Source organism: Solanum verrucosum, unplaced genomic scaffold, assembly GCF_900185275.1.
Source record: "Solanum verrucosum unplaced genomic scaffold, falcon-dt-bn FXZP01000298.1, whole genome shotgun sequence".
Lineage (NCBI taxonomy): Eukaryota > Viridiplantae > Streptophyta > Magnoliopsida > Solanales > Solanaceae > Solanum > Solanum verrucosum.
In genome coordinates this window covers 627062-653122 of record NW_026020113.1, presented here as the reverse complement: position 1 = coordinate 653122, position 26061 = coordinate 627062, and the positions used below count along the sequence as shown (strand labels likewise).

Here is a 26061-nt window from a genome sequence, read left to right as displayed (position 1 = left end):
TATTGATCAGTGTAATTAAACTTCAAAAGTTAAATCATGAGGCGATTAAGATCGGACAAAATCATATAAGAATATATACCACATAATCCAATAACAATGATGTTGGACTCTGATTCGTCCATATAGCTTGCGTTACGTTGTATCTACAAGAAAAAACAATATTTTTCCTTAATCTCTACGTTAAACCAAAGTTAATTAAGAACATAATGTACTAGAAATATAATTAATTTATTCCTCGTAGTTTCATTGAATATTCTTGCCTAGGGGCAGAACCAAGGGGTTCATCCCAAAACACGTTTGTCGGAAAATTATATTGTATATATAATTAAAGTCAAAATTATTTTATATGTATATATAATAGATCAGTAGATAGATGTTGAATCTCTTTAATTTCTTCGTATACGTACATTTTTATATTTAAACTCACTTAATGAAAATTTTGATTCTACCATTGTTCTAGCTAGTATGTTGGTTTCAAGGGGTGGGGGTGGTAGTCAAAATCAGAAAGACTAAAAACTTAAAAAATTAGTCTCAAAAGTTCATGTTCATAGATTATATATATATTCTTTAATTTTTGTTAGATGAGAAAATGGTCTAATTTGGTACGTGGTAATTATCAACCTTTTTACAGTAGAATTAATAGCAAGGACAAATACGAGACGATTTACAAATAAGGATGTTAATAAACCAAAAATGTAATGACAAATAAAATTATGCAATTTCAGATAATATAGACAAATTTAATTTTTTTTTCCTGATTATTATATTAATGTTCATTTTGATCATTACTAATTTGTTCCTTGGGCATATATAGTAATTATTATTAATTTCTACATTAGAATTTCCATGTTTTTTCCTCCTCGTACTTCTTTCATCGAATAATTTTCTTCAGGTGGGGAATGGTCTATTGATTGTTGGTCTATTCTATGTTCAAAACAATAAATTAGGAAATTAATAAAAAAAAAGAAACAATTATTTTGAGTCCATAAATTTCTTGTGTATTCTTAAGAAACTTAATCTAACTTTAACGAACTCAAATGACGAAGCGTTGGTCTATCTTTAATTAGAAATCTCAGATCTAAGCCTTATATATGAAGAAAAAAATCATATTGGGAGCACCACCCCCAAATAGATGATGTTGTATGCAATCCAAATTTAATCGGAGTTTCAATATGAACACTAGACACCAGATGAAAATAAATAAATAACGCAGCTAGGTAATATTCTTGTTAGTGATATCAGCCAAAACCTTTTGCCGTGTTTACTGTTTTATCTTTCAATTATTAAATACCAAAAAATTTCTTATTATCTTCTTCTTATTTATTTTATTTATTATTAAAAAAAAAAAGTTAACCATATATTCTATTACACATAAGATGTTAACTATCTTGAAAATTAGGTAAATATCTTTACTATAGAGTTTGAGACTATATTTATTTTTCTAGTATGTCTATTTCATATAGAACGCGTACTATCGTTAAGAACAAAAATGTCAATTGAAGGACCACAAGTGTTACACTTATATTGCTCCTTTCCGGTACTTGTACGCTATCGATCTTTAAAAAATAATTAAGGTTAGCAATGAATTTAATTTCTTACATAAAAACAATCATAATTTAAACATGTCATGTTTTACTGAAAAGGATTGCTTGTATCGATTATTGAAGAAAGAAAGAAACTTCACCATACTAGAATTAGATTAATCTTATTATAAAGTGAACTTTATTTTAATTTGTAAAGTCCAAAACAATTGTTAAACTTAATTAATTAAAGGGTTAAACTCAATTTTTGTATGATTCAATAATTCTTTTATGTGTCTACAATGATGATTTGTCTATAATTTTATCATTGTTACAAGAAATTGGCATGTTTACACTTATATCGCTTGCTTTTAATTTTACTCAAAATGTTGTACTCCCTCCGTCTCAAATTTTTTATCGTGATTCTCTTTTACACATCTCTTACGAATCATTAATTAGAAAGAATTTTATAAGTATTTTACCTTTCACATATATTTTTTTATTTCCTTTTTATTTCGTACCTTTCACATAATTTGAGACAACTATTTTTAGAAACTGTGACAGATAATTTGAGACCGATGGAGTATGATATTTTGCACGTATTCTTATGATATAAGGTTATGAGTTAGAATCTAGAATGTTCTAAATAAGTGCTTAGGTAGCAACGAGGAACCTTTATCTGAATTTAACTTTGTTATGAATGAAAATAATGAAAAAGATACTTTCATTTTCCACAAGGAGTTTGTTTTAGCTCTTGAATATTATAGTCATATTATTAATTTGTTCTGAATATTCTTTGATTTGGATTTTGAAAGATGTGATTTTCTGTTGGTAGTATATGGACTTCTTGTATAAACTATTGTCATGTAAAATTAAGAGAAAATTTCATAAATAGCTTTAGTTTAGAGCGTAATTACGAAATGTAGCTGCAATTATTGTATGGGTAGAAGAGTTGTGTCAGAAAAATATTAGTTGTATCAATGAAAGAGTTATATATATTCAGGCAACGGATAATAGTTGTATCAAATATTGTATCAGCACATAATGTATTGTCAGTTGAAAATGTATGAAAAAGTTGTATCTGCACATCTGTGTCTTTATAGATATTTAGCAAATTTATTTATACATACACATATGGAGTTTTGCAAAAAGCTATTAGATTCATGTGAATTTGTAATTGAGTAAAAAATAGTTAGTTGGTAATAAAAATGGCATAATAGATAAACATGTTCTATTGATTTCAACTGACGCAACATTTATGCTCTCTAACTTTGGGTGTGCACAAGCAAACACTTAAAACTTGTATAAATTTGGACAAGTAGACACACACGTCCTACATGACATAATACAAATCAGTTTGAGTACATCTCACGCAAATCATGTAAGACATATATGTCTACTTGTTCAATTTTATATGAGTTTTAGTACATACTTATGCATTCTGATCAAAATGAGAGGATATAAATATCAGCTGAACCCAAATTAAAAAATATGTTTATGTTTATGTGTTATGCCGCCAAATATTACATTTGGACATGCATTAGTAATTTGTGACAGTAGGAACAGGCTGTTTCTCAAGATGTTTATAAGTTTAAACAAGAAAAAAAAAACTTAGAAAACTTAGTTGCATTCTATTGGAATTATCTAACAACTATCCTTCTTGTTCTAATATATGCAAAGTCGGCCGAATATACCCCTTTCTATGACACCATAAACCTTTCATACTATATATATATATATATTGTTAATATTAAAAAAATTCCAAAATTGAACTTATTGTAATCTTGTCTCCAAGTCTATCGGAAATAACTTCTCTACCCCACAAAGATACGAGTAAATTGAACTTGTTGTAATCTTGTCTTCGAGTCTATCAGAAACAACCCCTCTATCCCAACAAAAATAAGGATATATGTTTTACCCTCCCTAAATCCCCTTGTAAAATTACACTAGTACGTTGCTGTAATCTTGTTCCTCTCTTCTTGTTTTGTCAATCATTCTTTTCAGTTTAATATATTCCATAAAAATATTTATGACTTGTTTTAGAGCACAACTTTCAATTTCATTATTGAACTTCACGCGCAGTCAAACAACGTAACATAAATTAGGATGAGGGAGGATATATATATGTTGATAATACTAAGGATTTCTAAAAATTGAACTTGTTGTAATCTTGTCCTTGTCTTATTCTTTCAAATCAATTCTATTAATAACCATTTCTCTACATTATATATCTTAGCATAAAAACTATAGTAGTTTGAGAAATATTACTAGTAATAATAACTATAGCTATTAGCTATGGCTAAAGATCAATTACAAGTACTAAATGCTCTTGATGTTGCTAAAACACAATTGTACCATTTTACAGCAATTGTTATAGCAGGAATGGGATTTTTCACAGATGCGTATGACCTTTTCTGCATTTCACTTGTGACTAAATTGCTTGGTCGAATTTACTATCATCATGAAGGTGCACCTAAGCCAGGAATTCTCCCTCCTGGTATCTCAGCTGCAGTCAATGGAGTCGCGTTTGTTGGGACACTCTCGGGCCAGCTGTTTTTCGGTTGGCTAGGTGATAAGATGGGAAGGAAAAGAGTTTATGGAATGACTCTCATGATCATGGTTATTTGCTCAATTGCCTCAGGTCTTTCTTTTGGTAAGACCCCTAATGGTGTGATTGCTACATTATGTTTTTTTCGATTTTGGCTTGGTTTTGGTATTGGTGGTGATTACCCTTTATCAGCAACGATCATGTCTGAATACGCGAATAAGAAGACTCGTGGAGCTTTTATAGCTGCAGTATTCGCGATGCAAGGATTTGGGATTTTGGCAGGAGGGATTGTTGCACTTGTTGTTAGTGGTGCATTTAAAAACGCGTACCCTGCTCCAATTTATTCTGTCAATAATGAAGGCTCAACCCCTCAAGAGGCTGATATTGTATGGAGAATAATACTCATGTTTGGTGCTATACCGGCTTTGCTTACTTATTATTGGCGTATGAAGATGCCTGAGACAGCGCGTTACACAGCTTTAGTAGCTAAGAATGCTACGAAGGCTGCTTCCGATATGTCTAAAGTGTTGAATGTTGAAATTGAAGCAGAGGATGATAAGATTGAGAAGATTGTTGAGATACAGGGGAATAATTTCGGGTTGTTTAGTAAGGAGTTTCTTTATCGTCATGGGCTGCATTTGCTTGGAACAACTAGTACATGGTTTTTACTAGATATCGCTTTTTATAGTCAGAATCTATTTCAGAAGGATATATTTAGTAAAATTGGATGGATACCTCATCCAGAGACGATGAACGCGTTGGATGAGGTATTCAAAATTGCAAAGGCACAAACTCTTATTGCTCTTTGTAGTACTGTACCTGGTTACTGGTTTACTGTTGCATTCATCGATAGAATGGGTCGATTTGCAATTCAATTGATGGGGTTTTCCTTCATGACAGTGTTTATGTTCGCGTTAGCCATACCATATAATCATTGGACTAAAAAGGAAAACAGATTTGGTTTTGTGGTCATGTACTCACTTACATTTTTCTTCGCGAATTTTGGTCCAAATGCCACAACTTTTGTTGTACCCGCGGAGATTTTTCCAGCTAGGTTGAGATCAACGTGCCACGGGATATCAGCTGCAGCTGGGAAAGCTGGTGCAATTGTTGGTGCATTTGGTTTTCTGTATGCTGCTCAATCTACTGATCCATCTAAAGTCGACGCGGGTTATCCAACTGGAATTGGTGTGAAAAATGCACTTATTGTGTTAGGTTGTGTGAATTTTCTTGGAATGTTGTTCACATTTTTAGTGCCAGAATCAAAAGGAAAATCATTGGAAGAAATGTCAAAGGAAAATGAAGGAGAAGAAGAAATAACTAAGGGGGAAACTGCACAAACGATTCCAATTTAATACATAAATGCGCCCTTTTAACATCATGAGATCAATATAGCAAGAGTTTTGAGGCTTTTTAGTAAGCTTTATGTTCTTGTTTTTGTATGTTATGATGAAATAATCATCTATTCTTTTTTGCTTTGTGGTTTTTTTTTTCTTGTGTAATTCTGCTAATCTTTGATGCAGGAGCTTCTGATTTTCTTTATGTTATAATAAAAACATTCAGTATAGTAAAATTAATCCTTCTATTTTTTTGAAAAGTTCGTAGCTTATTGCAGTCTATGGTGGTAATCTTTTATGGATTTCATTCTCTAAGTGTATGTCGCGATAAGAAATGATAATGCAAGGTAATCATTAAAGAGTATGTAATTCTACTTAAGTATTTTGAGTTCACGCATGGTTAGAAAGAACCGTAGCGCAAAAGGGTTTAATAAGGACAAACCGATCATGATGTAATATATCCATGATTGATTTCACATGCATCACGAATTCATAATATTAACCATCTCCACCAACTCATTAATCATTACTATCCGTCATCATTACCACTATCTACAACAACGTAACTATCATAAGTCAACACTACCACCAATCACCCCCATCAATCGGATCCCACAATTACCATCGTCAATATCTTATAATTTTTAAAAATATATTTTATTGACTTTAAAGGAATAAAAAAAAAAAGTCATCCTTCAAAGCGCAACTTGAAAAAGATTGATTTCAAGTTCCCCTACACAAAAACAAAAGAAAGGTTGCCTTTTGTTTCAGTCATTGACAATTTAAATACCATAATTTGTCTTCTTAGTAAAATTGAAGAGAAAAAAACAAGAAAATAAAGAGAGAAAGAGATTCTTTTTAAATTAGACTCAAGATATATATATATATACCTTTGGAAAAGCGTACCAAGTTTATTGTCTTGGCTTTGTTGTCTTGGATAAAAGCTACAAAGACTTTTTACATCAACATGATTAGAATTTTAAGAGAAGGCAACTAAACTTACCATATGTCCCTTGTTGCTTGCTTGGCCTGCCTAATAGCATGTCAGCATTAATGTACTAATGTATAAATATGAATTAAATAACTTTACTCGATAAAATTTGCTTTGTGGAGTGGTGGTTTGAACTTTACTTTGCACCATTGGTCGCAAGTGCGAAACTAGTTATCCCCTTTGCAACATTTAAACCAGTGCATCCATAATTTTTCAAAGTTAACGAGTGCACGTGCACTCTCAAGAGGACACATGGGTCCGCCTCTGACTGGCAACCATCTTGGGTTCAACCCACTTCTCTTTGTCGCAGTCCTATATGTGGATTGGTCAACTCTGATACCAATGTTATAAATCAAATAAGAGAGTCTAATAGGTGGGAGAGACCATTTAGCTTATAAATCTATGTATAAAACATTTCTATTGACCTCATTGGTCGCGGGCTTGCACCCTTCTTGGATCCCACACTCCAAGTCGTGGCCCTATACGTGGATCGACCAACTCTGATACCTATATTATAGACCAAATTGGAGAGTTCAACCCAAAAAACACTAGCATAAATCATATGAACATTTATCAGAAATCTATTTCAATAAATAAGAACATACTTTGAAGCATAATAAGTGAAATTACAAATAGTTTCAATTTGGATATGGGTTGTCATTATCATAGAAGCACACACAAATTGATATTTTTGCATTGCCTTTTACTATAAGACATTGTGAAGTAGTATAAAATCCCTCATACTTTGCTTCACAATTGGATTGGCAAATTGGTTCTTCTTCAGTACAAGGAAGAGAAACATTAGTCTGTGATTGACATACAAATCTTTGCATTAGTACTTGTAGAGAGAACCTGAGTCATCACGAACATAACTACAAAATCAAAGTTATAATAAAACTTGTGTTATAAAAAAGACGTACGTATGTAACAATAATAACATATCTAGTGTATATAGTCTTACGTACAAAGTGGTGTACGGGAGAGTCACGTACCTTACGGCCTACCTTAGCAGTAGAGAAATTGTTTTCAGTACAAGGAAGAGAAACATTAGTCTGTGATTGACATACAAATCTCTTTACATTAGTACTTGTATAGAGAACCTGAATCATCACAAACATAACTACAAAATCAAAGTTAATATAAAAAAACTTGTATTATAAAAAAGACGTACGTATGTAACAATAATAACATATCCAGTGTATAAAATCTTACGTATAAAGTGGTGTATGGAAGAGTCACGTACCTTATGGCCTACCTTAGCAGCAGAGAGATTGTTTCAATAGATTTACGTGTGTTTGAAAAGCCAAAAATTAGCATATAACTAAAACATACCACAAATATAAGCATGAGAAAATTGAAACGGTAGGAAAATATACCAAAGTTCTCCATTGAAGAATTTTTTGTTTTTATAAAGTATTCTTCTGACTTATTTTTTACACATAGCTATAACTTAAGAGAATGTAAGAAAATAATATAAATAATTCATCATTATAGGAGTTTATCTGAAGAAATCAGATTTGGATAATTCATGATTATTTTGACTAATATTAGTCAATATTAATGATTTTACCCTTTTACCCTTAATAAAAATAATTTATACTCTTTTAAAAAAAAATGATTTATAGTCACACAAACATCTACTATTGCTTATATTTCAAATCAGTCTTTCTTTCTTAAATTTCATATCAAGTCAAACTACATCACATAAATTGAAGCGAGGAAATATTATAAATTAGGGGTAAGTCAAATAAACTTTGGGGAGCGTACATAGGTTGGTTATAACTAATTAGATGACTCAACAAAAAATAACACATCGAAAGCTCACAAAACCAATTATTCATTTGATACTACTGATTCGATGTTGTCCAATTATTGAAAAACACATATAGTATTATTCAAAGATAATTACTAACTCTTTTTTGAAAAATTAAACTTTTTTTTTTAATAAAAAAAATAAACTTTTACATTATAACATATAGTATAAGATTGAATTTGTACAATTAATAGTTTTCCTTATTATTTTTGCAAGGAAATCCTCCTTTTAATACTACATTTGTCAAAATAATTATGGCATTTCTAAATTTGGCTTCATCAAGAAATTTCTATATTAGGATGCATTATATCTTATTTTTACAATCTCTTAATTGTAGTTCTAGTATAAAAGATAAGTGAAATGATTATGTGTGTCTCTCCCTAGCTTCAATTTTTTCATTGCTTACATTTGTGGTATGTACATATCATCTATATGCTTTACTTTTCAACTCGAATATGTCTTTTCATTTTTGTTATATATATATTTTTAAAAAGTAAGAAAAGAAGAAGACACACTCGAAACGAATATCCAAATCTCTTCTCTTAAAAAAAAAAGTCGTCTAGTGGTCAATGTATTGGAATATAAATTATAGAAGAATGTGATTCATAGTAACGATGCTAGCAATTCAAATTAGACGATTCAGAAGAATGTGATTCATAGTGACTATGCCAGCAATTCAAACTTGTGAACCAAACCTAATTTTAAAATCCTTTCCCATTACATTGAAAACATCCCTCTTGTCTATACGAAAAAAAGAACAAGTTATTTTTATCCTGAACTTCCTTCATTACAATTAGTAAATTGAGTCTATTTGGATGTCTTTATATATATAAGCTGACTCAAACATCGTTGTTATCTAATCTACGAGTGTTATAAGAATATTATTTCATAACAACACTAATTCTATTACTTGATTTTGCAGCCATGTTTGTGATGATTCAAGTTCTATCTACAACTAATGCTCAATTAGTATGTTCATCACAATCAAGTGCTTCTCTTCCTTGTTCTCAAGAACTTACAATTTGCCAAACAAATTGTGTCTCAGATTATGGGGCATTCTATCTTAATTCAGAGTGTCATGATGTAGAACAAAACAAATCTATTTGTGTATGCTACTATAATAGCCCCTCCAAATGTCCAAAATAATAGATTTTTTTTTTCAAGTATTTGTAATTGCATCGAGAATCGTCTCTACGAAATAACAGGTGGTCTGCATCAAGCTTTTTTTCATTATAGTTTCTCTTCATAAATACCAATTAAAATAATTTGTATTTTGCCCATGAAATATAGATATAGCAACCTAATCTTAAAGCTACTTGAAAGTAGATTCAACTAAAGTAAGACTAAGACCAATAAACTTAATAGAGTTGTAGAAAATCATGTGTGTCTTTATCTAAGTTAATAATACAGTTGAAAAAACTGTCTAACTTATTGTGGTTGGTAGTAAAAGAGAACTAATTCATGCATGATGATCTTTTTTTAGTGCTCACGATCTCTGTATGAAAAGTTAGATCAAAATATAACAAAAGGAAACACTAGTTTGATGATTCACAATTTCACATATATTTTGGTAGAAGATATATAAGACAACTCTCTTAATTGATTAATACTACTTTAACACATTAATACTACCAACATGGCATGCATCTGTTCCACCCTAACTAAATGTCTCGGATTCGAGTTCTGGAAATGGAGAAAATCATGTTGGGTGCGTCACCCCAAATGGGTCCTGCATTTAGTCGGAACTCCAATGCAAACACTGAACACTGGGTGGAAAATCGGGGAAAAAAAAGCCATTATACTTCATTCTCACTACTAAGAAGTATGAGTTATCTGCACATCTATTGATAATGTTGGATTAGAGGTCCAAATAAGGGGTCGAAATTCTCAAGCTACGACACCATCTTCTTTCGTCCCATCATTGCTAGTGATCCATGGATGCCCTGTGTATTATTATATATCATCTTATTAACCAAGAAAATAACTAAATTACTATTTTTAAAAATTCAAATTATATGCATTGAAATCTGAAGCACAAATTTTTTTAGACCATTTCAAAAACAAAAGTTTTTATAGTGATCACACATTTTAAAAGTTTTATATACTAAAGATAAAATTAATTCATAAAAATATGATCTACCCAACACGCCTAAATTTAGGTAGGTCAATGACTCGTAGCCCAAATTATGCTCAAATTTTTAATGGATTAAGAATGATATGTAAAGTACTTCATTTTTTTATCTAAGAAAATTAAAAATGTCATTTTCTTCTATTCAAATCGTAGAGGCAAAGAAATCTCATTTTTCTCTCCTCTTTTTTTTTTTTTTTAAATTCAATTCCGTTGTTGAATGCACAAAGGTAGAATCCTAAATCCTAAAAGAATTCAAGTCCAAACTAGACTTCAATTTGAATTATTTGATCCTAGATTAAGGGAATAATTATTTTATTAAGCATATAGGTATGTCTTAATTTAATTATTTTAAATTTGTGATTAAAAGATTTGGTCAAATAAATGAATGTTGTAATCTAGGAAAAAATCGAGGCTAGAAGAATGATAGAGTGGTGATACTTACGAAGGACTTGTTCAGCTGAGAATCTTCTAGAAATATCTTTACATAGCATTCTCCGTAGCAAATCCTTCGCCGCCAGCGACACAGATCGGAAAATCCTCGTCGGAAACCTAAGGTTCGCTCTGAGAACAGCCTCAAAAATCTCCTCCGTAGAGTCACCGTAAAATGGCGGGATTCCGGCCAACATTATATACAGAATGACACCAGCACTCCAAATATCTACCTTCTCATTGTAATCTCTTCCAGCTAAAACCTCCGGCGCCACGTAATACGGCGTCCCTACCACTCCGCTCATCAGCTCGCCTTCGCAGAAACACTGAGCCGAGCCAAAATCAGCCAATTTCAGTTCGTTCCAGTCGTTAAACAGAATGTTATCCGGCTTGATATCCCGGTGCGCTACGCCGAGCCGGTGACAATGCGCTATTGCCTCCATCAATGGAACCTAGAAAAACAGTTGATCCAAAAATTATCAATGCTGAAGACAACAAACAATAGAAAACCCTATCTTATATACATCAATCCTGTTCCTCCCTTTATCACACCTCATTTACTACTCTCACTTATTTAATCATCAATTTGACAAACTTTCGATGAAAAGTAGTACTACATTTTAGAAATTTCAGTCAAAATCATTTAATTTGAATCTACAAAAACACAAGTGCACTAAAATTCACAGATCGTTTTCCCCTAATTTGTGTAATGGACTGAAAGAGTACCATAACGGCAATGGCATCAGACTCAGAAAAAACTCGTTGAGTAGAGAGTCGATGGAAGAGATCTGAGGAGTTGCAGAGCTCGAGAACGATATCGAGGTACGTATCGTCTTCACAGACATCGACGATACGAACGATGTGAGGATTAGGGGAAACCAAATGCATGATTTTAGCTTCGTTGTAAAGACATTGACGATCGATTGAGTCATCGGCGATGAGAACCTTGTTGATAGATTTCACGGCGAAAGTCTCGCCGGTTACCGGCGAGTAACACTTGAAAACGACGCCGAATCGTCCTCTCCCTATTTCCTCACACACACGATATTCTCGCTTCAGTTCCTCGCTCATAACGTTTTCTGTTTTCATCGTTTCCGTGAACACTCAAATTTCTCTTTCTGATGGACTTATATAGTACTACTGAGAGTCGAATATTCTTTGGAATCTCTTTCCACCAATCAACATTAGACATCTGGTTTTCTTTTTTTATATTTTCGAACGTCCAATATTATTTTTCTATTTTTTTTCCCTTAACATTATTACTTGTACACATATACTAAAATTAATAGCAAATATTTCATAATTTGATTTCTCGTTTTTACTTGTCATTTTTAACAAATCAATAAAGGACAGTTTAGTTTTTCCTATTATGCCTTTAATTTATTAATATTGAGTTAATGTATTTAGAAAATGTATTGAATAAATATATTTTTGTGACCTATTGATTAATAGAGATAAAATGGTAAATTCATTATACGAATTACTATTTTTTTAATAAATGTGTCAAGTCAAAATTTGACCAGTAAATAAGGATGGGAAGAGTATTAATCATTATTTCTTAACCAGTGTGTAAAGGCCACAACAAGTAAAAGTGAAGAGAGAATAACTATTTCACGAACAATAGCATTAAAATAGGACGATGTTTTATTTTTAACTTTCTTGAGAAAAAAAAATCAAATTAAACTTTTAAAAAGCGAAATACATGATAATTATATCAAGATAAAGGAAGTAATTGTAAGTAATAAACAAAGTACAGTACAATCACAAATCGAAAGTATTGCTCCAAATCCTTTTTTGGAATCACTAAGAAACAAAAATTATGTTTGTCATAAACTTATACTCCCTCTGTTCCATTTTATGTGACACTTTTCGAATTTTGAGATTCAAACAAGTTTATTTTTTACCATAATTTTTTCATAAATCTTTTAAACATTTTGAATTATCAATTATTGTGACTTATATAGTACATTTTAGGTAGTTTACAAATATATAAATTCTTTCCAAGGTAAAAAATGAAATGGATCGGATCCAAATTGCATGCAAACTAATTTGTACATTATCATTATAGAAAAATAAAATAAAATCTAAGGGCGATTAAACATAATCAATGGAGTTTTGTCCAGCAATTTATTTCTAATGTCTTAGGTATTAACATCAAACAATGAAATGCAATTTGTACTCAATAGAATAAACGGTGGGTTACTTTGTAAATGACGTATTTAAAAAGAGAGAAAAAAATCATACTTTTATGCATAAAACAACAGTTTTTTTTCCTAAATAAAGAAACACAAAATATTTGGAGAAACAAGTCCATATTAAGAACTATATTTGGGGTCTAAAATAGTTGTCACATTTTCTTTTTCAGAATTAATTTGACTAATTTTTAAAATTAAATTAGATTAGATCAATTCAATATTTTAAAATTAAAATTTAGATATTTAATGTCTATATAAAAAATACTATAAGTTACACTTTTTATCTTTTCAATATGATGAAAAAATATTTCTTGAAATATTAATCAAAATTCATATAATTTGGCTCTTGAAAACAAAATTGTAACAAGTACTTTGGAAAGAAAGGAATATTAAATTAAAGTTTGAGAATAGACTTGCCTTTGCTTGATGTAGAAACCCTTTAGGCATGGACATGAGTTGAGAAAATGGCCAAAAGTCTTCCCAACCTATAGTCAGATTCCCAACTATACACCTATACTTTACGATAATTCTATTACTCCCTTGAATTATTTTAAAATAGAATTATTGTCACCTTATATGCTGAGGTGGCAAAGAAAGTGTATTCACTTCCTCAAAGAGAGTAAGAGACACTTTTTTTTTATTAAAATTTAAAGTTTGCAAGTAATTTTCCTTTTTCATATTAAGTTTCTAATTTTTATTTTTTTTAAAATTATGTTATCTTTCTTTTTAATTTTTTTTGTCTTCTTTTTTTCTTCAAAACTTCTCCGAAAAATGCCATAAACTTATTTTATTATTCAGCTATCACTAATCATATCTTTCTCCTCTCTTTTTTTCCAAAAGAAATCAACTCTCCTTCTTTTAATCATAAACTTCAATTTTTCATTCTCACATACTAAGTTTACCATTGCCATACCGCTATGTTCACCTCTTTTTTTCCATATCTATCATAGTACGTGTTGTTATTGAATTTTGAGTAATAGCAAATTAAGAAATATTTAAAAGTGAGACGGATAGATTAATTTCTAAAATGCTAAAAAATACTTTTCGTAGACAATGACCATGATAACGAAATTAAAAATAGCAAAAACATTTTTTTATACTTCAAATCACAAATTCAATTTAAATTTGCCATCATATCCAACTCCAATTGCGACCCACTTTTTGGAAACTACTTGACCACACGAACTTATCAATGCTGCCATCTAATTCTTCGGTTGGCAAAATCAAATTCGATTCAACGATATTATCATTATTACTTGAATGAAAATTCACTAAAATTATGAAAAGAAAATAAAATAAAAAATAAATAAAGCATATAAAGAAGAAGAAAGAAAGAAGAAGGATGTGCTTCTAGGTTTCATATCAATGGAGAAAAAGTTGGTGTCAAAGAAAAGTCAAAAGAGGATTAAAAACAAAAGAAAAAAAGAGAAAGGAAAATATAAAATAAAGACAAAAATTAATAACTTTTTTACTAAAAAAAAAGATGTGGCAGGCGAGTGTATCTCTCTACTTAACATAAATTTCAAGGGGTATATATTTCACTTTAAAAATGTTCAGGGGATAATAGGACACCCTTGAAGTTAGAGTGTGTAGTTGGGATCAGATATAGATGGGGGGGGGGGGGGGGGGGGGAGGTAGACCATTTTCTCGACATGAGTTTGTTGAAATTTGAAAAGTTAAAAACGTATGTGAAGTTAAAGTTAAAATAAAAAAGTTGAAATTATAGTTGAACATGAACTTCCCTGCTTATAAATATTTCGTGGCTATTTTCATATATATTTTGATGAGTCGATGAAAAAATAAAAAAGATAGTAATGTTTTCATATAAAAACAAAATTAGAAAGTCTCTCGCTATTTCAGTAAGAATGTGTTTCCCACTATATATTTTCTCAGTGAACTGATTCGCTAGAAAATTAGTGGAACAATTGCATTCTATAATACAAATTTCCTACTAATTCATGGTAGGAGAAACCCTTATTCCTAGTAGTGCTAATTTCCCTAGATAAAAGTTATTTTAATTATATATTTGTATATAATTAAAGGATTATTTTTAAGCTTGACAATATCATCAATAACCAATTGCACCAAGCGCGGGTAGATTAGCTAGTTATAAGAATACACAAGCACTTCATACCCAAAGTAGAATGTGTTATCATTTTCTCAAAACTAGGTGACCTCTTTTCATCTTTTATTACTATGAAAATACTAGAGAAATTCCATATTCAAGATTACATATGCATGGTTTATATACTAAACAAAGCAGAGATTAAACCATGAATCTGAGCTGCTTCACGATGAGTTCTATCACGTACTATGTCAAACAAACTACAACCTTGCTACGATTAAGAGGTAGTTATATCGTCATTCCACTGCATATGTTGATTCAACTATCTGTCTCCTATTGAACATTTTCGAAAGAGGCAGATGTTTGGAGATGGTGAGGGAATCATCGCGTTGTAGCTTCTGCAAATGTCAAAGAACACAGGGTCCGGTCATGATGATTAAAACTAGAACAGAGACGAGACGAGACGAGAGATTGAAGTGAAGCTAAGCTCTCCTGTTTTGAATGGAACAATTAAATAGACAAACAAAAACTCAATCTTAAGGTGTTTGTGTCTTACCATTTTTGCACGAATTGATTTCTGTGTCAATCTCTTCTTCCTTTTGTAGCTTCACATGTGATGATGCTTCGTCATCAAAGGATTTTCTGTCGTGAGACATGGTAATTGTTCGAGGTACAGAGAATGAGTTTCTGCTGATGGTCATCTGTTTTTTCATAGAAGAGGATTCTGCAGTAGAGCACAAGTCACCGTCCACGTTTGACATTTTGATCCTTTCATTCTTGTAGCTAAGCCTGTTATCGTTGAGCTTCTTTGTATCCTCTTCGGGCTTTGGTCTCTTTTTATATGTATTTTGCATTGATGGCACCCTTTGATCATAAGATGAACTGCTCGGGCAAGGCATCTTTCCCTTTACAACGTCGTCCTTAGGGATATTGGCTGAATCTCCAACATTTTCTGAGTTATCAAACACAACTTCAATGGTTCCACTTGCATCTGAAGCATTCACAGCTGCTTCTTTTTCTCTCATGATGAATATAGCTTGCATTAAACGATCCCTCGCAACATCTACATCAATTATGGGGTTCGGATAATTCATTCCGAGTTCCACCCCTGCAGCTTTGAGCACATTAGGTGGTGCATCCCAAGGATGATGGATCCACTCAGCTGGCATTCTTGCTAGCTCAGGTAGCCAATGCCTCACATATTCACCCTCCGGATCATAATTGAATCCTTGAACCTGCATGAAGAGTTGATGGAACTTAAATAAGCTCGCAACTGATCAACTAAATATCCCAAGAATACACCATGCTTTTAACTAGGTATAAAAAGAGCGGTTTTTTTTTCTCAATATCGATAAAAGGCCTTCATAAATAGAGTCGAAAATGTCTAGTTGAATGAAGGAAAGAGGTATGTTTTCTTGATTTTGGCATGGTTGTGCCGTCTCTTGATAGAGGCGGATCCAGGATTTAAAGTTTATGAACATAAAGTTTAGTCAAAGCTACTGGATTCTGCTGAACTCGTAACTTCTATTGTGGTTGTGCCATAAAAATAATAGAAAAAACAAAGCCATGCCAAGAAACATCATCTACTATGACATTTACATCAACAACATAACATACCTCTGGGTTATCGAGGCGCTCAAGTTCATGACCATCGGGCAAGCTACCCGAGATATATTGCCAACCAATGATATCACTTTCTAAATCCGCGTCCAATAGTGTATCCCAAAAGTACTTCATTCCCCATTGCCATGGCAAAAGTAAAAACTTTACAAAGAAACTTGACACAATCACTCTTATTTTATTATGAACCCATCCCGTTGCCCAAAGCTCCCTCATTCCTGCATCGACTAATGGGTAACCAGTCCGTCCCTGTCGCCAAGCCTTAAAATGGGCTTGATCAGCATTCCAAGGGAAAAACCTCAGGTTGTTCAGTAACGATCTTTCATGAGTAAATGGGAAATTAAAACAGATATAGCGAGAATACTCTCGAAGCCCAATAGCTCTAAGGTAAATAGTGGCACTGTCTTTTCCAACAGAGTTCCCTTCTTTGGTCCAAAGTATCTGCTTCAAGCGCACACTGTTGAAAACTTTCCTCACACTTACTTCTCCGAAGTGAAGATAAGGAGACAAAAGGGATGTAGAGTTTCCCCCGACTCTCAGCCTATCCTTTGAGTACGCGAGTAGATTGCTCTCTACAAATTCGGTTAAGGCCTTGTCTGCATTGCTCCAACCTGGTGTCCATCCTTTCCCTAGTAATGCATTACTAGATTTTTCCGACTCGTTTTCCAGTCCCAATTCCTCAATTGAACACATTTTAACCGATCCTGTCAATGAGGGAAATGAAAATTATCAGGTTTACTATGTGCATTTAAAATATAAAACATCTGAGAAATTGTAAACATCCATATTGACAATATTCACCAAGTTAATGTAAACAAGAAGGGGAGCGTTGGCGTAACTAGTAAAGTTGTTGCCATGTGACCCAGGAGGTTACGGGTTCTCAGACATACCTGCAGCTTGAGTTAATCTCCAAGGAGGAAGGTGGGAACCAGATTCGTTTTGTATACTTAACGACTTCTCCCAGTATGCATCAAAAGTTGTAAAAACTTTTCCATCATCATCGTAAACTTCCCATGGTTCATTCAGTAAGTCCCCGTTGTAGCTCTGAATAGATATGCCAAGTTCCCCCAACTTTTGCTTGATATTGTGGTCACGAACAAGTGAAACAGGATCTACATCAAACAGAAAATTGATCATGTAAGTACTTCCTCAGAATCAGATACCGGGCACATGGAACTCAAATATTCAAGTACCATTTGGCCTTCTAGGAATTCGATTTTGAAAACTTCTACGAGTTGTGCAATAAACTCCAAATGATCTTATGTTTGGTTGAATACCAAGTGAACTCTGTACAATTCTATTAAATCTAAACGATGCAGCACGTGGTATAGCTAAGATAAGACCTATCAATATTGATACCAGAAATCAAGTGCTTGCAAATTGAACACATCAGATCAATACCTAATATCTATAGCCATATATACTTCAAATTTCACACAAACACACACACACATGTATATGTTTGTATGAACATATATATATGCTGTGTATCAACCCTCTATTTATAGTCTTCCATATTCTATCACGCTACCAGACCTCACTTATAGGATTACACTAGGTATGTTGTTGTATATTCTACCACGCTAACAAGAACAAGAACAAAGCTAATCGGAGCTTGTTTATTAGGGCAGTTAGATCCATAACATTAGCTCACGACACATATTAGCAATAACATGACACTTTCTCCAGAGATATAGAGCAGCAACTCTAACTGTAAAGGCCAAAGGAAAGTTACTACTAACCATATAGATGATTATACACAACTTTTGTTGCTCCAACAGCATCGACACATTCCGTGAGAGCAGAAAGTGTACTCTGAGCTTTGATCAACACAAGTTCAGCCCCAAGAGATTTCAAAGACTGTTTCAAGTGAATCAGAGATTGCTTCAGCCACCATCTTGAAACTCTACCGGGATAAAATTGCCCTTCTTCCTTTGGACACCAAATAAACACCGGTAAAACACTTCCATTCCTAGCAGCAGCAGCTAAAGCTGGATTATCTTCAATTCTCAAATCCCTCCTAAACCACACAATTGTCTGGAATTGCTCTCCATTTCCAACTAGTTAGTTTTCACAGATCCCACAAAATTGGACAAAACCAAACAATCCCCAACAAATATCTTCACTTCAACTCTTCACTCCAAATCTCAAAATATGATAAAAATCCAATCTTTGCTCAAAATTTAGTCCAATTTCTCATCATATTCCCAAGAAAACTAGCACACTTAGTTAAAAATCCTATTTTATCAAACCCCAACTAAAGCCAACCAATACTAATACTCATGAAATCAAGATTCCCACAAAATTGGACAAATCCAAACAATCCCCAACAAATATCTTCACTTCAGCTCACCCCAAATCTCATAATATCATAAAAATCCAATCTTTACTCAAAATTCAGTCCAACTTTTCATCATATCCCCAAGAAAACTAGCATACTTAGTTAAAAATCATATTTTACCAAAACCCAAGTAAAGCCATCACAAAAAATTTCAAACCCCAACAAATATCTTCACTCCAAATCTCATAACATCATAAAAATCCAATCTTTACTTAAAACTCACTCCAATTTCTCATCATATTCCCAAGAAAACCATCAAACTTGTTGAAAAATCATATTTTTCCAAAACCCCAAGTAAAGAAAACCACCACTAATACTCAAGAAATCAAAGATCAATCTCACCCATAACAATAATTCCACAAGAAAATGTCAGAAGAGAACCAATAAGAGATTTACTACTGAAATTTAGTACCAAGATTGTGTTTAACCAAGACAGTATAGATCAGATAAGACAAAATCTAAGAACAACAATAGGGAACATCCCACATGGAGTATTAAAATCTGCTGAGATGCAAAAAAGGGAAAAAGATAGTAAGTAGTAAAAGATTAGACAAGTGGAATGGCCTCAAAGACAAAAGTCCAATGGCAGCAGTTCTCTAGAAGAATAATAATCCTAAAAAAATGTCATCTGCAGGACCACCAAACCAATTACAGCAAAATGAAAAATTAAATAAAATATCATAGGATTAATAACTTAATAAAATATTCAACCTCATACAAACTTTAGGATTGATTTCATACTAATTATAGTATCTAGCAACAAGATTCATGCATACTTTTTAGGAGGAAGTCTTGGAGCGATGTTAAAGTTGTCTTTGTGTGACATGTATATACTTGAACCGTGAAAACAGTTACTATTGCTTATTAGGATAGGTTATGTGTCTCACATTTCTTGAAGTGTGACATTCTTTAAATCCTAATAACGTGAGATGTTTTGTATGCGAGACGATCATTTTTTTAATTAAAAAGTATAGGTAATAATAGCATCTAAAGAGTTTTTTTGTTATATTCTCGTGGTTGCTCATGAGAAATTATACCTTAAACTCCTATGCATTTTTGCATACTACATGAGAATACATATTTGAGAGTACTACTTTGCATCTTTCATGTTTGAAGGAATAATTTAAAGTTGTAGAAAATCAAATTTGTTTAAAATTTGGTATTTTATAAGCTTATTTAGTTTATATCTAGTTAGAATTTGTGGTCAAATTCATATAAAAATAAGTTTACTTAAAGGTCAATATTCTTTTGCTTTTCTACTATATACTTTTTTTTTACATAATTATTGTACTATGACATAAGTATTCTAAATGACAATGTGGTGATGTGTAGGTAAGTGTATGATTGAAAATATTTTTCATCCAATTTAATGACAGGCGTGTTCCGGAGAATCTAGAGATAGATATGGTACGATATCAAAAAAATTATTTTTTATTTTTTAAAATATAATATTATTACGATACCAAATTAATCCAATATAATTCAATGTTTTTAAGTTATTTTTAATATTTTACAATACGATAAATTACTCACTAATCATATTATGATCAACTTCGACTTATATATAATTATATATAACAGAAAATTATGATTTTAAGATAAACAAGTAGATAAGATTGAGCTATTTACACATGGGAAATTGAAAGTCAAATGCTAGCATAATTTTCTTTTAGAAGCTAATTATTTAAGCCCCTCAATTTATAATATTTTCACTAAAGCCATATCCTCTAATAGTAGCAAATTAGCAGTTTCTTTTTTATATATTTAGAGAAAACAATACTGTGTTCATCATTACACAATAATTTTCCAGACATGTCGTACATAATCTTAACAATTTATTTTGTTTATGTAGCAGAGATTTTTGCCGGTACAATAATTGTCTAATAATTGTTGTGTGAGTGCCATCCTTATATTTTTATCGCAACATATATACCTTTTAGACCACGATTTAAAAATTCATGTTAGCAACAATCTAATAACATGAGTATAGGACATGCATAAAACTAGTCAATTTATGGTGAATCTTCGTAGTACATGGCTTGTATAGCGACCAAAAAACGCGCTGTAGTTTCAGCTAAAGATCTATTTAACTATCCCCCAACAGATTGACAAGATAATTATGTCAGTTATGAGAGGAAAAACAACAGAAAAATCATCGGTCAGATACTAACACCACATAATATTCATTGCGTAGACATACTGAAGAATTTGATAACCATTCACATACAGAACACCATACTCGTTTCTCGACTGGGAAGCATCATGAGAATGAGCGAGCTCATAACCAGAAAACATGATATATATACTATCATGAGTCGTCTGGTAATCAGCAACCCAAGCGCCGAGTTATTTATGCCAATATAGTTAAGTAGATCGAGCCTTGTAAGACGCGATTACACAGAAATATTATGAATGGTTGGTTCATAGTAGGATGTTTGATCAATCAGTAAGCGCGTTCTTTGAGCACTTCAAGTTCTACTTCAGTAGGGTCAGTAGCTTGAATCTCATAGTGTATGCCTTCCAGCTCCCTCCTGAACCTGTCCTTAGATGTGGCATACAACATCTTCGATCGGATTCGGGAAACAGACGGAGACCTGAAAAGGATGGATTAGAATATTCACCTCTTTCATACTTGAATTAATCCGATGAAATAATTACCCAAAGTAAAAATCTATGTTGCTCGGACTCTCCAAATATGCACTACTTTTGACAACATTTTCCTACCGAAGACGTCCCTTCATTTCTGTCGTGTTTCTTGTCATGTTTTAGTTTGTCTTGTCAAGGAGAAGGACCAAGGACTTTGCAATAAGAATATAAGAATCTATTTTAGATACAACACTGGAGAAACTTTCATATTCTCGAAAGGATATATTGCGAGTACACAACAGATGAGAAATTAAAAGAACTAAAGTAAATAAATAAATAGCTTCAAATGGAACTTGGTCTAACCCAAAACCAATATAGAAACTATCCTTAGACACATGCCAAGACTCAAATGAAAATCCAAAATTAGCCAAATAATTAGTCTCTTCTACTGACGGAAATATACTCGCTCTGCAATCCCCATTACGCAAAGGATAATTTCCATAAATCTTCAGACCTTATCACAAGAACTTACGTCACAAAATTACCCTTAAAAGAAAAACACTGTCGTACCGTCTACCCCAATACATGGGGAATTTCTTCATCCTCCTAAAACTTCTAAATATAATCCTGCTGGGTCTTAAAGTTCACTGCAGAAAGAGTGATACATACCTAACTAAGCGCTAGAAACAATTTTCTTACAATGATATGCTAGGCACAAAATAACACACTCTAGTTATAGGAAAAATGAATTCTTAAAGACCCTGAACCCAACTATTCTTCACCTCGATTTGTCTCGACTGCAAAGTAGTCTCTAAAAAGATATGGTTCCTCGTAGCATCAGCAATTCCTTTGCTGGTCAGTTTTCCACCTTTTCGCAATATGTGCATGCAAGTTTTACTCATATGGCTATTCTCACATTCTCAGTACTATAACATTTTCTCAAGACACTGACGTTCACTTCGCATGTACCTCAAGTATTCGACCACTACAGCTGTCAACTTTACTTCTCAAAAGCGCCCTTCTTTCAAACCTAAGCCACATACATAATAACACAACACAAATGGTCCCCTGACCTCTTGCTCTCTCTACGATTAACTCAACTGTTTCAGCCATCACAGACACTCCCTTACAGTGCTACCATCATAATTGCAATTCACATCGTCATGAGCTAGTTATATTCCATAAAGGAGAAAAACTATCCATCAACTATTCCATTTTACTCTCAAATCACTCCCTCAATTGGTTTGACACTAAAGCTTGATACTTGTAAATTTGAATGTGCCTGCTCTGTTAAAATCATTAATGTGGTGACTTGACAACATTGTAGATAATTTGGAACCAACATTCATAAATGAGAGCAAAATTCCCCTTGCACATATAGACTGAAGTTATGATAAAACAGCAACCAACACCCACCCCCCCCCCCCCCCCCCATGTTTTCTTTTGAAAATTGGAATCCCTATTCTAGACTGCTGAATAGTGCAGCAACATTCACAGAGAACTGTATAAGCATATGAAATCATGAAAAGAGTCTTAAACATCTACAGTATAAGGTGGGACACGTCTCTTTGATGAAAATCCAGTTATGCAAGTTCTGGATGAAATTATAACTTACCAGGCAAAGAAGAAAATTTTGCTCTTTTGGCAGTTGTCAGGTGTCACGAAGTCATAATCGTATACTGCATATCGGCAGTCGTTCTCAGGAAGAGCTGCAGTGAAATCATCATAGCTCTCAGCTGGACCTCCAGTTTTCTCAACCACAACCTCATTTTTCTTCTCATCGATCATAAATATCACATATCGATGCACCTTCTTCCTTTGCAGTTCCATATAAGTAGCTTTGCTTTGATCAGCAACCCCCATGCCAGAGGATGCATTTGTCTAGTAGCACAACAAATGTTCAATAAATTTGCTCTAAAGAAGAACCACAGGTATAATAATAGAACAAAATTTGTACACGTAGTTTGTATGGTTAGAATGATGAAACATAGATATATAGCATACTAGCCCTTGACTGAATTTCGTTTCATCAAATCCCTTCAGAAGTCAAATGAAGAAAATCAAAGAATGAAGTCTCTAAATATGGAAGAATCGCACCCAAAGGTCAATGAAGTGGTTGAGAGCCAACACATCTCAGGTTCAAATAAAAAAAAAAACTAGGTCCCATCTGTCTAGCCTTGGTGGACAGAGTTACCTAGTACTTGTTGGTGGTGGTAGGTAGAAGGTATCCCGTGGAGATGTCCCGGACACCACGGTCATCAACTGGTTTCCATTATGAAATATGGACTTCCAACACCAACTCCAACTCCTCGTGACTAAATAGATCTCTAATCACCACCGCTCCCAAACCCACCAAGATAAAAGGCAAAAACCTCAAACAAAACAAGTTTGCTCAACCTATTCAAAACTTAAATCCTCAATGATTTCTCAACTTCAAAACTACAACAATAACATACTCGGTATAATTCCACAAGCATGGTCTAGGAAGGGTGGGTAGAGATGTTGTTTCCAATAGACCCTCGGCCTGGGCTCAAGTAATTTTCTCAACTTCAAATTATTTGTGATAAAGCCTCAAACTTGGTGCTCTCTATTCAAGCATTACCACCACTAATTTTGTTTCAACTCGAATTCCCGAGCAATAATGCTCGGGGATTCATGACTCAAAACAGATCAGCCAGCACAGCAAGTATATGAATCAGTTCGATATAACTTCACAACAATGGAAAACTCAGATTTCCCTCAATCAAATTAAGCAAATTTTGTACTATAAAGCAAAAATTCAGAAACAAACAGATAAGTAATTCAACCATGCAAAGCAAAATCAGATCTATCAAACAAATCAAATTACAAAAAAAAAACAAAAAAAAAAACTTTACCCCTCTGATTTTGAAAGACATGGTTAAAGCGATCAGCAGCGACCTAGAGAGAGAGACTATAGAAAGAGAACTGTTTGAAGTAGAATCAAAAGCAGCCACCGAAGGAAAAATAAACGATAGTGTACAAGTGTATAAGCACTACGTACAACAATCTAATGCAGCATGACTCATTGGCTCGACGCGTGTACGCCGCAAACTATTACTAAAATTCTTGCTCAAATTAAAATTCAATTTGCTAGCTAAAGTTTAGCGCTTTAAATATTTTGAAAAATATTTTCTCAAAAAAAAATAATAGTTTTGTGAAATTGAAGAAAATGATTTCGTTAATAGAAATTGAGGAAAATAATTACGTTAATAGGAGTAAAGAAACAAGTTTTCCTGGTAATTCCACATTGATTGTGTTCTCCCACACTCTAACATCTAATTTTTATTTGTCCTAGTCTTGGTGGTCAGGGCGGACCCACGTGAATTTCATCGTCAAAAATTACACGGTATATATAAGGTAAATTATATATATATATATTATAATTTTGAACTCATTCAAGAACAAGAAGCAAGTTGTAGCATAGTGGTAGATAGAGCTGTCAAAACGGACTATGCCCATGGGGATGGCCCAACCCAACCCAACCCGTTATTGGGGTAGGGTTGGGATATGATTTTTCAAGCCCATTTAAAACTAAGGCTTATAAACCCCGCCCATATAAGCCCTTGGCCCTTGAGGCTTGATCGGGGCTGGCCTATGGGACAAAACTTTTCATTTAAGGCTAATTTACAATAATCTCACTAGTATATGATCTAATTACTTAAATATACGTTATTTTGTAATATTATATATCATAACAGATTTTGATACGTCTAGATACATGTATCTCAGAATATATGGACTCAAAATTAGGTTAATTTATTCTAGATACACTTTATCCAAGTAGATCAAATCTCGCGCCCCCGCCTCCCTCCCATCTTGCTTGTCACTCTCTTATATCCCTCGCGTATCTGGTATGCGAGATACATGTTAATTACACTAGAGTTTTTGTTAGTATTATTGAAACAACATCATTGTTTGTCATATTTGATTTGAAAATCTTCTCATTTTCTTGATGTTATAGCATTATAAGTTTGAAAAGAAAAAAAATTAAAAAAAAATTAGAAAGAAGGGCTAGCCCGCCCTAGCCCTCGTCCCTTCTAGGGCTGGGTTGGGTTGGGTTGAACATTTTCAGGCCCTACTAAATGAAGGGCCGGCCCGCCCTAACCTTTCAAATTCCTTGGCCCGGGTGGGACTGGATCGGCAGTGGTAGATCTCCTTTTAAATTGACGTCCAAAATTTGAATCCTATTGTCAACATTTTTTATTTTTTCACTTCTGTTCATTTAGTTTCAAGCCCAATCTTTCATGTTTTTTTAAAACAAAAAATGTGTTAAAAAAGTAGATTTAAACCCAAAAAAATCCAAACATGCTCAAAGGTCTCTTGTAAAGGAACTAACTTTTTGTATCTATAAACTATATACTACTACTTCTTATAAATTTCGTTTTGTTGGCTTATTCACACGTTTATACTTTTATTTTTTTCCGAACACCCTGAATGAAAATTTTGGATCTGTCGTTGTTAGTG

General features: G+C 32.9%; 5 protein-coding genes across 6 annotated transcripts in view; 1 reads left to right on the top strand and 4 right to left on the bottom strand.

Moving 5' to 3' along the window:
• LOC125825643 (germin-like protein subfamily 1 member 7) overlaps positions 1-26061 on the bottom strand; it is a 318424-nt gene that overhangs the window by 49595 nt on the left and 242768 nt on the right. The window contains exon 1 of one of the 2 annotated variants that reach the window (XM_049504970.1): positions 7-16. The exons of the other annotated variant lie outside the window; for it this stretch is intronic. The gene's annotated coding sequence lies outside the window, so the exon portion shown is untranslated. Of the gene's footprint in view, positions 1-6; positions 17-26061 lie in introns of those variants that run through there. 2 annotated transcript variants of the gene reach the window in all.
• On the top strand, positions 3765-5627 carry LOC125825620 (low affinity inorganic phosphate transporter 3). Its single transcript, XM_049504943.1, has one exon. It carries the CDS (start codon positions 3816-3818, stop codon positions 5421-5423), a length of 1608 nt encoding a protein of 535 aa, XP_049360900.1. The 5' UTR covers positions 3765-3815; the 3' UTR covers positions 5424-5627.
• LOC125825636 (phosphoenolpyruvate carboxylase kinase 1-like) lies at positions 9792-11866 on the bottom strand. The gene is made up of 3 exons (XM_049504961.1): positions 11496-11866; positions 10783-11221; positions 9792-10152 (listed from the first exon to the last, which is right to left on the bottom strand). Exons 1-3 carry the CDS (start codon positions 11856-11858, stop codon positions 10097-10099), a joined length of 858 nt encoding a protein of 285 aa, XP_049360918.1. The 5' UTR covers positions 11859-11866; the 3' UTR covers positions 9792-10096.
• LOC125825678 (cryptochrome-1) lies at positions 15320-21285 on the bottom strand. Its single transcript, XM_049505000.1, has 7 exons — positions 21162-21285; positions 18392-18709; positions 17540-17761; positions 16647-17353; positions 15586-16264; positions 15387-15427; positions 15320-15356 (listed from the first exon to the last, which is right to left on the bottom strand). The coding sequence occupies exons 1-6, from the start codon at positions 21283-21285 to the stop codon at positions 15411-15413; spliced, it is 2067 nt and encodes a 688-aa protein (XP_049360957.1). The 3' UTR covers positions 15320-15356; positions 15387-15410.
• LOC125825654 (actin-depolymerizing factor-like) lies at positions 21155-24630 on the bottom strand. The gene is made up of 3 exons (XM_049504981.1): positions 24453-24630; positions 23192-23457; positions 21155-21584 (listed from the first exon to the last, which is right to left on the bottom strand). Exons 1-3 carry the CDS (start codon positions 24471-24473, stop codon positions 21434-21436), a joined length of 438 nt encoding a protein of 145 aa, XP_049360938.1. The 5' UTR covers positions 24474-24630; the 3' UTR covers positions 21155-21433.